General features: G+C 45.5%; 1 protein-coding gene across 2 annotated transcripts in view; it reads left to right on the forward strand.

Moving 5' to 3' along the window:
* Positions 1 to 13,313, forward strand: part of LOC126203921 (odorant receptor Or2-like) — a 70,670-nt gene that overhangs the window by 34,847 nt on the left and 22,510 nt on the right. For both annotated transcript variants that reach the window (XM_049938318.1, XM_049938319.1), the window contains one exon: positions 7,960 to 8,115. In XM_049938318.1, coding sequence (XP_049794275.1) covers positions 7,960 to 8,115 — 156 coding nt within the window. The remainder of the gene's footprint in view (positions 1 to 7,959; positions 8,116 to 13,313) is intronic.

The following is a 13,313-nucleotide window of genomic DNA, read 5'->3' on the forward strand; positions in this document are numbered from 1 at the left end:
GTAGTAAAGGAGTTTTGCTATTTAGGGAGTAAACTAACTGATGATGGTCGAAGTAGAGAGGATATAAAATGTAGACTGGCAATGGCAAGGAAATCGTTTCTGAAGAAGAGAAATTTGTTAACATCGAGTATAGATTTAAGTGTCAGGAAGTCGTTTCTGAAAGTATTTGTATGGAGTGTAGCCATGTATGGAAGTGAAACATGGACGATAAATAGTTTGGACAAGAAGAGAATAGAAGCTTTCGAAATGTGGTGCTACAGAAGAATGCTGAAGATAAGGTGGGTAGATCACGTAACTAATGAGGAGGTATTGAATAGGATTGGGGAGAAGAGAAGTTTGTCGCACAACTTGACTAGAAGAAGGGATCGGTTGATAGGACATGTTCTGAGGCATCAAGGAATCACAAATTTAGCATTGGAGGGCAGCGTGGAGGGTAAAAATCGTAGAGGGAGACCAAGAGATCAATACACTAAGCAGATTCAGAAGGATGTAGGTTGCAATAGGTACCGGGAGATGAAGAAGCTTGCACAGGATAGAGTAGCATGGAGAGCTGCATCAAACCAGTCTCAGGACTTAAGACCACAACAACAACAACTTTTTGTTGAAAGAATTAAGTTTGTTAGTGTGTTTAGTTTTTTGCTTATCAAATATGATGGGTATTAATGAAGTTAATTACAGTGCAAGTTCTGTTTATGTGTCCTTGATTAGGTTCGTAATTTTGGTGTATTTGGATTCATTACTATATATGTTCTTTTTATGTTCAGAGAGAGTGGCATTACAATTTTAATGGTTTTTTTATTTTAGCTGAAAATCTATTGGTAAGGCTGTGAGGCAATTCTGTGATATTATTAGATTTAAAGAAGGACACGATCTTATCTACACTCCTGGAAATTGAAATAAGAACACCGTGAATTCATTGTCCCAGGAAGGGGAAACTTTATTGACACATTCCTGGGGTCAGATACATCACATGATCACACTGACAGAACCACAGGCACATAGACACAGGCAACAGAGCATGCACAATGTCGGCACTAGTACAGTGTATATCCACCTTTCGCAGAAATGCAGGCTGCTATTCTCCCATGGAGACGATCGTAGAGATGCTGGATGTAGTCCTGTGGAACGGCTTGCCATGCCATTTCCACCTGGCGCCTCAGTTGGACCAGCGTTCGTGCTGGACGTGCAGACCGCGTGAGACGACGCTTCATCCAGTCCCAAACATGCTCAATGGGGGACAGATCCGGAGATCTTGCTGGCCAGGGTAGTTGACTTACACCTTCTAGAGCACGTTGGGTGGCACGGGATACATGCGGACGTGCATTGTCCTGTTGGAACAGCAAGTTCCCTTGCCGGTCTAGGAATGGTAGAACGATGGGTTCGATGACGGTTTGGATGTACCGTGCACTATTCAGTGTCCCCTCGACGATCACCAGTGGTGTACGGCCAGTGTAGGAGATCGCTCCCCACACCATGATGCCGGGTGTTGGCCCTGTGTGCCTCAGTCGTATGCAGTCCTGATTGTGGCGCTCACCTGCACGGCGCCAAACACGCATACGACCATCATTGGCACCAAGGCAGAAGCGACTCTCATCGCTGAAGACGACACGTCTCCATTCGTCCCTCCATTCACGCCTGTCGCGACACCACTGGAGGCGGGCTGCACGATGTTGGGGCGTGAGCGGAAGACGGCCTAACGGTGTGCGGGACCGTAGCCCAGCTTCATGGAGACGGTTGCGAATGGTCCTCGCCGATACCCCAGGAGCAACAGTGTCCCTAATTTGCTGGGAAGTGGCGGTGCGGTCCCCTACGGCACTGCGTAGGATCCTACGGTCTTGGCGTGCATCCGTGCGTCGCTGCGGTCCGGTCCCAGGTCGACGGGCACGTGCACCTTCCGCCGACCACTGGCGACAACATCGATGTACTGTGGAGACCTCACGCCCCACGTGTTGAGCAATTCGGCGGTACGTCCACCCGGCCTCCCGCATGCCCACTATACGCCCTCGCTCAAAGTCCGTCAACTGCACATACGGTTCACGTCCACGCTGTCGCGGCATGCTACCAGTGTTAAAGACTGCGATGGAGCTCCGTATGCCACGGCAAACTGGCTGACACTGACGGCGGCGGTGCACAAATGCTGCGCAGCTAGCGCCATTCGACGGCCAATACCGCGGTTCCTGGTGTGTCCGCTGTGCCGTGCGTGTGATCATTGCTTGTACAGCCCTCTCGCAGTGTCCGGAGCAAGTATGGTGGGTCTGACACACCGGTGTCAATGTGTTCTTTTTTCCATTTCCAGGAGTGTATATAGTCATTTTTATTTAGTGTGATCATGTTATTCCCTTTATCACTGTGTTAAGTCTCGAGTAGCATCCGAATGTGGATACATGTTAGGACACATCCTAAACGTAATGCATGTAGATCCACCCACGTATGATCTTAGGTAGCGTCCGAATGTGGATTCTCCTTCGAACGACGACTGAACCTCTGCCTCCAAACCTACTCCGTGCAAAGGAGGCCCCCGTGAGAAAGCGAGACACTAAATGGAGTTATTGGTATCCATAGATTGCAAATACGACCAAACTTAGTAGGCATGCCCAGAAGATTACGTGAACGGAAGTGGCACCATCTTGTATGTTTTGAGTACAAAAGGATGCATGGTAATTGCAACTGATCAGTATTCCGAGGTATCTGGAAGTGTCAACATCGATTCCTCCCAGGCGCTAAACATCCCTCAGTTAGTAGGGAGGAAGACAAAACCAACTAACGAACGCTTTGGTTTGCGGTTATTACTGGAAAACGTAGACGATCTTATTACTGATATTGGTAGTAATAATTATACCGAATACGGCACACACCTTAGCAAGAATAATTACACCCATTACAGAATCGCTTTGCTATAACATTATGGCTGTTAAAATCAAATGTCGTCTAAGGAGCTGTTAGAGAAAGAACGGTGTTGTTGTTGTGGTCTTCAGTCCTGAGACTGGTTTGATGCAGCTCTCCATGCTACTCTATCCTGTGCAAGCTGCTTCATCTCCCAGTACCTACTGCAACCTACATCCTTCTGAATCTGCTTAGTGTATGCATCTCTTGGTCTCCCCCTACGATTTTTACCCTCCACGCTGCCCTCCAATACTAAATTGGTGATCCATTGATGCCTCAGAACATGTCCTACCAACCGATCCCTTCTTCTGGTCAAGTTGTGCCACAAACTCCTCTTCTCCCCAATCCTGTTCAGTACCTCCTCATTAGTTATGTGATCTACCCATCTAATCTTCAGCATTCTTCTGTAGCACCACATTTCGAAAGCTTCTATTCTCTTCTTGTCCAAACTATTTATCGTCCATGTTTCACTTCCATACATGGCTACACTCCATACAAATACTTTCAGAAAAGACTTCCTGACACTTAAATCTATACTCGATGTTAACAAATTTCTCTTCTTCAGAAACGCTTTCCTTGCCATTGCCAGTCTACATTTTATATCCTCTCTACATCGACCATCATCAGTTATTTTGCTCCCCAAATAGCAAAACTCCTTTACTACTTTAAGTGTCTCATTTCCTAATCTAATACCCTCAACATCACCCGACTTAATTCGACTACATTCCATTATCCTCGTTTTGCTTTTGTTGATGTTCATCTTATATCCTCCCTTCAAGACACCATCCATTCCATTCAACTGCTCTTCCAAGTCCTTTGCTGTCTCTGACAGAATTACAATGTCATCGGCGAACCTCAAAGTTTTTATTTCTTCTCCATGGATTTTAATACCTACTCCGAATTTTTCTTTTGTTTCCTTTACTGCTTGCTCAATATACAGATTGAATAACATCGGGGAGAGGCTACAACCCTGTCTTACTCCCTTCCCAACCACTGCTTCCCTTTCATGTCCCTCGACTCTTATAACTGCCATCTGGTTTCTGTACAAATTGTAAATAGCCTTTCGCTCCCTGTATTTTACCCCTGCCACCTTTAGAATTTGAAAGAGAGTATTCCAGTCAACATTGTCAAAAGCTTTCTCTAAGTCTACAAATGCTAGAAACGTAGGTTTGCCTTTCCTTAATCTTTCTTCTAAGATAAGTCGTAAGGTCAGTATTGCCTCACGTGTCCCAGTATTTCTACGGAATCCAAACTGATCTTCCCCGAGGTCGGCTTCTACTAGTTTTTCCATTCGTCTGTAAAGAATTCGTGTTAGTATTTTGCAGCTGTGGCTTATTAAACTGATTGTTCGGTAATTTTCACATCTGTCAACACCTGCTTTCTTTGGGATTGGAATTATTATATTCTTCTTGAAGTCTGAGGGTATTTCGCCTGTTTCATACATCTTGCTCACCAGATGGTAGAGTTTTGTCAGGACTGGCTCTCCCAAGGCCGTCAGTAGTTCCAATGGAATGTTGTCTACTCCGGGGGCCTTGTTTCGACTCAGGTCTTTCAGTGCTCTGTCAAACTCTTCACGCAGTATCGTATCTCCCATTTCATCTTCATCTACATCCTCTTCCATTTCCATAATATTGTCCTCAAGTACATCGCCCTTGTATAGACCCTCTATATACTCCTTCCACCTTTCTGCTTTCCCTTCTTTGCTTAGAACTGGGTTTCCATCTGAGCTCTTGATGTTCATACAAGTGGTTCTCTTATCTCCAAAGGTCTCTTTAATTTTCCTGTAGGCAGTATCTATCTTACCCCTAGTAAGATAAGCCTCTACATCCTTACGGTCTGTAATGTTAACTAAGGAAATGTGTGGATCATGTAACTATTATCTACGTAGCAAATCCTCCAAGTTCGTTACAGTGAGACACAGTATCAGAGCAGAGCTACCTTTTCTCGTAACAGTAACGGCAGTGAAACAGCGAGAGGAATTCTAGAAAAAGTCGGCAAGGGAGCACTGGAAACCGTTTCGAGAAAAGTAAACTTCCTGTGGCTATACCATGTAAAGTTGAATTAGGCAACGTTAAATTGGATGCTCTAATGGAAGAGCTCCGAGGAATAATGCAAAAAAATGGCTCTGAGCACTATGGGATTTAACTTCGGAGGTCATCAGTCCCCTACTTAAACCTAACTAAAGGACATCACACACATCCATGCCCGAGGCAGGATTCGAACCTGCGACCGTAGCGGTCGCGCGGTTCCAGACTGTAGCGCCTAGAACCGCTCGGCCACCCCGGCCGGCTGGAATAATGCAGCAGCTACGTATAGACGACTATTACCTTTTGGATTTGGACATAAAGCAAGATTCTTCCGGAATTTTTAAGAAAATGGAGATATGCGACTACTTAATGTCAAACCATGACTTCTTCATGGCAAGGAGAGTTTCAGGGGAACAGTAATGTGTTTCTGGACAACGATAAGACATTTGGAGTAGATTGCCTAAGTGGCTGACATCAAACTGTAAAGATTTACAGAAATTTGTATGTCAAAGTCACTCACATATCACAGCAGATAAGAAAGTTTTGCATATTAGCTATGTAGCAAAATACCGTCCAGTTTGAATGCTATTATTTGCCAAAAATTCGTCGCGGTATGTCATACCATTTATGAGATATGAGGGATATTTCACCTCCACCCTATCATTTGCACACATGATCGGAAGTGAGTGCACTTCCAACAATCCACCTCCCGAGAGTGGTGACAGATATAGATCTCACCTCAAGTTTAAAGAAAAAATAAATATATTATCTCCATTTAGTATGCAGCAGTATGTGACCTGACGCATAGTGTCCCCTGTTTTCAGTGAAAACTATTCGCATTTCGCACAATATCTTAATAAATATAGAAATATCACAATAACTATGACCATTAAGGAAATGATAGTCAGTTCATCATGATGCTAACGAATGAGGCTATGAGATGTATGAGAATCAATTTTTTTAGCAAATATTTTCTTTGAAATCGTTTGAGAAAAGTTCTGATGCAACCAATGTGTGCACATATCTGTTCTTACTGTGTAGCCAAGGCAGGTGAGTTTGTTTCTTTCACAACAGACGAAGCTCACAGCTGAATAGGCGACAGATAACTGAGGCAGCCGCCCGTTCGGAACAGAGGGGTAAACTCACTCGGCATTAAGAACGAAAATGTATTTGTGCTCACGGGCCAAGTAATCGTTTACGAGCTCTATCGTCTGGGCTGGGAGCATTTGTACTCCGAAGCTGAGTGTGGCTTGACAAGAGGCAGGCTCCTGTCACGTGGTCACCTGTGGAAACGCTGTTTTGTGTTACAGCATGTAGCGGGCCAGTCAACCACTGAAGGCAAAACGCCACGTTGCAGACTGCAGTACCAGCACTAACGCAGCATCCAGCTGCAGAATTACGTGAGTGGCTGGCCCGCATACCTCTTGGGCAGTTACAAAGGCCTGCCTGAAGCTGATATTGCAACAGTATCTGTCACAAACCACAGAGCAGAAATATCTCTGGAGTGAGCTTTGCTTTCGCTGCATGTTGTCAACAGCAGACTGGAATTGTCATATGATCTCGGGACGACGCTGTTTTGTTTAAGCCCATTTCATACTGGCCATCAATTCACGTTGCACCGGTTCACGTCACGCCAAAATATGTAATAATGCATTTAAAATGGCGCCATTCACACAGGCTGTCAACGGTCCGTCACGTCACATCGTGGTACGTCGAAGTTTCTCGGGAAGAAAATTTTGACGTTGTAGTCGTCTGTCAATAACATAAGTTAACCTATTTTCGCTACGCTCACTCTTGTTATAGAAGTGGATTTCGAGCTGTTGTGTCTTTTTAATCTTTTGCATATTTTCCCATTCAATGTCCATTCCCATTCACTGTCAGATATCTGAAATAAAAAAAATATATTTAGGTTTCACAATAACGGAATAATGCTGACAGCCACAATGTATAGAACGTAAGTTAAGGAAGCTATTTTAATTAAATAACGTTTTAAGTGAAAAGGTCACCTTTAATAAAGGGCAAAATACAGTTGTTTACGACATTACTAATTATACGAGGAAAAAAAAAACAGCATGGATAAGGTACACAGGCTCCATTTCTTTCTTTCTGGCTATTGTTTGAGGTGATTGTAATTATACAGTTTTCCTTGCAAATGAATGTCGAGATTTTGAAATGTTGTTTACTTCTCAACATTTTAACAAACAAAACTGATCAAGAACATCCACTATAAAATTTTCTTTGTCCATTATTAAACGTTGTAGTTGTTTGTTCCTCAATTCCAATGCTGTACTCTGACTTTTGTCACATCACTTTTGCCAATCGGTACTGTGCTAAGCAAACTGACTTGATGTGACGTGAAGGACGGTATGAACGCACGATGACTTGACGGTGCCGTTACGTGATGCCGCTTCATTTTCCTCTTCAGAATTATTCCAGGTATCAAGTTGAAAATTTTTATGGTGTCTATAAAACGCCTGTGCCACATTCACAGCTCCTGCGAACGGGGTCTGTCTGTACTAGCGATAGAGTGACATTCAAAATTTGTAGGACGCATTAGGAACAAACTTCATCCGTCCCGAGATCATGTGATCACGTTGGCAATGTAAGTTGACAACATGAAATCAGTTCTGCGCATCCGAATGCCCGCTACAGAAATATTTCCACACTATGTCACAAAACCGTATCTAGTTTAAAGTGTTCTAAAACTTTTAACCATTTACGTTTGTCAGATATGTTCTTCCGTTTCCGTTTCTACGCTTTTTCTAGATTAATTTCTTATTCATTCTTAATTACTCTCTTACATACTTGTCTTGTTAGTTTTCTCAGAGACTGTATTATCAAATATCTCACAGAAGCATTTTGCTTTATTTGCAGTCAATGTTGAAATTTCATATTACCCCAATAAACCTATGTTTTACGAAAACATGTTTCCAGTCTGCGAATGTCCTCGTTTTATTGCAACTTGAGTCGTAGGTTATTTGGAAATCTCAGTGTATGACAACCTTCACTGGCGGCTCCCTATTTGCAGCTCTGTTTGTTCATGTTTCAGAGCGAGAGCCTCCAGTTCTCGGCATACAGTTGCAACTGGCCAGAAACAGACGCTAGATTCAGGAAGACGCTCAGAATCTGTTTGGCACGCATGCAGAGACCCATCAGCCTCACGGCCTGTAAATTTTACAAGCTGTCTCGAGAAACTTTTCTGTTGGTGAGTACCGACGACGATTACGCCAGCATGTGTGTGAGGGGACTGCAAAGATTTCCTCTGGTGGGTGACGTGACAGAGTGTCAACTTGAGCGACACAATGTACCTTATCATTTAGTAGCATAACCTAAACGAAAATCTGTGAAGATTATTTTCGCGTAGAACGCATAACGGTCTCTAGGGGAACATGTACAGTGTGTAACAAATCTTGCGGACAGAATTATGTGAACGACAGTGTCTCCTACAGTGAGTCCCTTCGGATAAGAAAACTATGGTCGTCACGAATATTTCTGGCGATATGAGTTCTCGAATGATCAGTGGTTCGCAGGAAGGAAGGAAGAAAGGAAGGAAGAAAGGAAGGAAAGTTGCAGGGTGACGGTTTAACGTCCCGTCGACGACGTAACTGTATGCTGTGTCTAAGATCCTGTTTGGGCATATTTTAACGGTAAACAAATGTCATTCTAGAGTAAACTGTCGTTGTTTAATGATTATTACAGCAAAATCCTAAGTCTAGGATCTGTGAGAGATTCTAAGCTTTTTCCATTTTCTTCAGCACTACATCTCATTCATTCTCGTTAGGTGATGACTCAGCTTTTTCAGACGGGCCAAGAGCACAACACGGAGAATTCAAGAGAGTGTAGTATCGCCAGCTGTGTGTGTGTGTGTGTGTGTGTGTGTGTGTGTGAGTGTGTACGTGGTGTGTCTAAAATAATTTACACAGCATTTATTTCGCTCTCCGACGTCCGATTCATCAGTCGGCAAGACTCAACGTCGCCAGGAGCACCTCCGAAGATGTCCAACACAGCTCTGGACGAAACGCCAGGAACCGAAAAGTTTCTTCGATCACGACTATACAACCCCGAAGACTCATCAGCATCTATGACATCCGGTCCTGAAAATCTTCATTGTATGAGCTAAAGTTTTTATTTTATTTTCTCTATTAATATTTTCCTGCAATGTACAATTCATTGTGGCCTACGTGCCAAGTAGGACCGTCGCTTCACCAAGTTTGTTCCTGTGGAACGTGCTAACAACAAGCCCACTATGGATTGCTATGCATAGACACTAGGCACCGCCGAAGACAGATCTTATATTAACTGCTGGTTGCCATCTGGAGCGTCGGATCTCGGCTGGGAGCTCTTCCTGGAACCGGCATCCAACTGGTAATGACGTGAATTCTCTTCTACACCTTTTCCCTCGGACTTTGTCCCGACACAGAAATTAATATTTTTCATGAATTATGACTAACTAACAGCCTCATAGACTGGCACAGGTGCACCAATTTGTATTCCATCTACTGAATACAGAGAGTTTATTTACTTTGAACGAGCTCTTTCATTGAAAAAACGCTTTTCAGATACCCACATCCCCGCTATCCCGATCAGGTCCCTGTCCACCAGTACAGCAATGTAGTGTGTTTGAGTGTAGTGTGGGCAGTAACCACTGTTGATGCGAATAGATAGCATGAAAGTATTTTTTGTTAATGTTGTAGCGGAGCGATGCCTAAGTTGTACCACTTTGGACATTTTATTTATTGTAGCCTAAACAGTAAGTTAAAAAAATTACACTGCCATTAAACGTTAGTGCCGGCCGCGGTGGTCTCGCGGTTCTAGGCGCTCAGTCCGGAACCGTGCGACTGCTACGGTCGCAGGTTCGAATCCTGCCTCGGGCATGGATGTGTGTGATGTCCTTAGGTTAGTTAGGTTTAAGTAGTTCTGAGTTCTAGGGGACTGATGACCTAAGATGTTAAGTCCCATAGTGCTCAGAACCATTAGAACCATTTGAAATTAAACGTTAGTAAACCCTTTTAGAGATTTCCAGTTCACACAAGATTAATTCCTGCAACAGTGCATATAGAGTACATGAAATGATTATGTTTATAGATCAATAACACAAGCGGTTCTGAGGTACCAGGTATCGAGCGACGCTGGAACACCCATATTGTACGTGGCGTAGTCTTAACGGTCGGCGATACAAGTGCTGACTCTGGTATCCAGTTGATCGTACAGATAGCAAATACTGTCCTGGGATACATTATGCCACGCCTGATCGTCCAGTTCACATAACTATGTAAGAGTTGTTGGCTGACGAATCGCCCGAGTCACTTGTCATTACATCAAATCCCACACGTGCTCCACTGGGTTCAAGTCCGGGGATCGCCACGGAATTTGCTGCAAGTCTTGTAGGGGACGTTGAACTTTACGGGGAGTGTGTCGGTGAGCATTATCCTGTTGGAACAACACATCACCTTCCTGTTGTAGGAACGCCAAAATAATGGGTGTAAAAACATTCTGCGTGTACCGAAAGCTCGTTAACGTCCTCTCCAGAAGCAGCAGCAAATGTGAACGAGAGTTGTAGTTTATCGCACCCCAGGACATAAGGCCTGTGTTTCTTGGACGAATGCACTCTACGAGACAGAGCTCACCAGGTCTATGTCGTACGCGCAAATGACCATCACTTGTGCCTATGCAGAATCTCTTTTCATCGCTGAAGACCACGGCGCACCATTCCCTCTTCCACGAGATCTTCTGACGGCACCAGGCGAGCCGTGCACGTCGATGCTGTAGAGCGAGTGGAAGATGGACTAGAGGTGTGCGTGCCCGTAGTCCCACTACTAATAACTGAAACTTCCTGTGTGCCGGACCGAGACTCGAACTCGGGACCTCTACTAATAACTGGTTCGGAACAGTTTGTGTCGACACGTCTGGGATCACAAGTCCTCTTCTGTGTGCTGTGATATCTGTACGATCTGCCACAGCTGCTCTTACAATATGACGATCGTGGCGGGGTCCAGAACATCGTCTGCTGGTGTAAGATGTTTACGTGACCACTGATACCAGCATCGTTGGAAGACGGACGCGACGCGTCCAACTTGTGTGGAAACTCTCCGAAAGAACGATCCCGCCATTCAGAAGACTACAATCTGGCCCCTTTCAAACGCCCTCAGTTGGCTGTAGGAAGCGCGAGTGCGTCTCCGTGGCGTGGTTGCCTGGTTGCTTAACACGTTTGCACCACAATGTGCCTTCTGACTGTTAAAAGGTAGACAGAGATGGCGCTCTGATAGCACGCCATTACGTTATCTCTTGGAGGATGACTTTGAAACCATTATCAGTACATCTCCCATCCTCCAGCTGGCATATACCGTCGTCAGAGCAAAATCGACGTTGTTTTTCCAGATGTGCTACTTTTTCCGGCGGTGTCTTTAAACAATGCCACCTTCACCGGCAGGATGTTGGTCCTGGTGTATGATTTAAGAAAAGGAAATCCTGAGAAAAAATAAACACAATACATTTAATTTCGTAAAAAGTACAAATGGTACAAATTAGAAATTGGTCTTTAATAGTGGGTGCCTAAATTTTACCGCTCTAATAAACTATATCCCTGAGCTTAAAGACAGGTACTAGTCCAAGACGAAGAAAATATTCCATGTTTTAGGTCTCACACAACTACACTCCTGGAAATGGAAAAAAGAACACATTGACACCGGTGTGTCAGACCCACCATACTTGCTCCGGACACTGCGAGAGGGCTGTACAAGCAATGATCACACGCACGGCACAGCGGACACACCAGGAACCGCGGTGTTGGCCGTCGAATGGCGCTAGCTGCGCAGCATTTGTGCACCGCCGCCGTCAGTGTCAGCCAGTTTGCCGTGGCATACGGAGCTCCATCGCAGTCTTTAACACTGGTAGCATGCCGCGACAGCGTGGACGTGAACCGTATGTGCAGTTGACGGACTTTGAGCGAGGGCGTATAGTGGGCATGCGGGAGGCCGGGTGGACGTACCGCCGAATTGCTCAACACGTGGGGCGTGAGGTCTCCACAGTACATCGATGTTGTCGCCAGTGGTCGGCGGAAGGTGCACGTGCCCGTCGACCTGGGACCGGACCGCAGCGACGCACGGATGCACGCCAAGACCGTAGGATCCTACGCAGTGCCGTAGGGGACCGCACCGCCACTTCCCAGCAAATTAGGGACACTGTTGCTCCTGGGGTATCGGCGAGGACCATTCGCAACCGTCTCCATGAAGCTGGGCTACGGTCCCGCACACCGTTAGGCCGTCTTCCGCTCACGCCCCAACATCGTGCAGCCCGCCTCCAGTGGTGTCGCGACAGGCGTGAATGGAGGGACGAATGGAGACGTGTCGTCTTCAGCGATGAGAGTCGCTTCTGCCTTGGTGCCAATGATGGTCGTATGCGTGTTTGGCGCTGTGCAGGTGAGCGCCACAATCAGGACTGCATACGACCGAGGCACACAGGGCCAACACCCGGCATCATGGTGTGGGGAGCGATCTCCTACACTGGCCGTACACCACTGGTGATCGTCGAGGGGACACTGAATAGTACACGGTACATCCAAACCGTCATCGAACCCATCGTTGTACCATTCCTAGACCGGCAAGGGAACTTGCTGTTCCAACAGGACAATGCACGTCCGCATGTATCCCGTGCCACTCAACGTGCTCTAGAAGGTGTAAGTCAACTACCCTGGCCAGCAAGATCTCCGGATCTGTCCCCCATTGAGCATGTTTGGGACTGGATGAAGCGTCGTCTCACGCGGTCTGCACGTCCAGCACGAACGCTGGTCCAACTGAGGCGCCAGGTGGAAATGGCATGGCAAGCCGTTCCACAGGACTACATCCAGCATCTCTACGATCGTCTCCATGGGAGAATAGCAGCCTGCATTGCTGCGAAAGGTGGATATACACTGTACTAGTGCCGACATTGTGCATGCTCTGTTGCCTGTGTCTATGTGCCTGTGGTTCTGTCAGTGTGATCATGTGATGTATCTGACCCCAGGAATGTGTCAATAAAGGTTCCCCTTCCTGGGACAATGAATTCACGGTGTTCTTATTTCAATTTCCAGGAGTGTATTTGCAGGCATTGCAATAGCGCTTTTCACTCTTCTCCCAACCACTGCACATTTTTCGTGGATATACAATTTTCAAGTCATACATCTGATCATTTAGTCCATTCGCTCTTCCTCTCACAACTCTCTATATCATTGTTTTGTTTACAGATTGAGTTTTTGTAGCGGCTCCCCCGCAGAGTCTCCAAACACTTCATTTTTACAGTACGGGGTACATTTATACACTCCTGGAAATTGAAATAAGAACACCGTGAATTCATTGTCCCAGGAAGGGGAAACTTTATTGACACATTCCTGGGGTCGGATACATCACATGATCACACTGACAGAAC

This window comes from Schistocerca nitens, chromosome 9 (assembly GCF_023898315.1).
Source record: "Schistocerca nitens isolate TAMUIC-IGC-003100 chromosome 9, iqSchNite1.1, whole genome shotgun sequence".
NCBI classification, from domain to species: Eukaryota; Metazoa; Arthropoda; class Insecta; order Orthoptera; family Acrididae; genus Schistocerca; species Schistocerca nitens.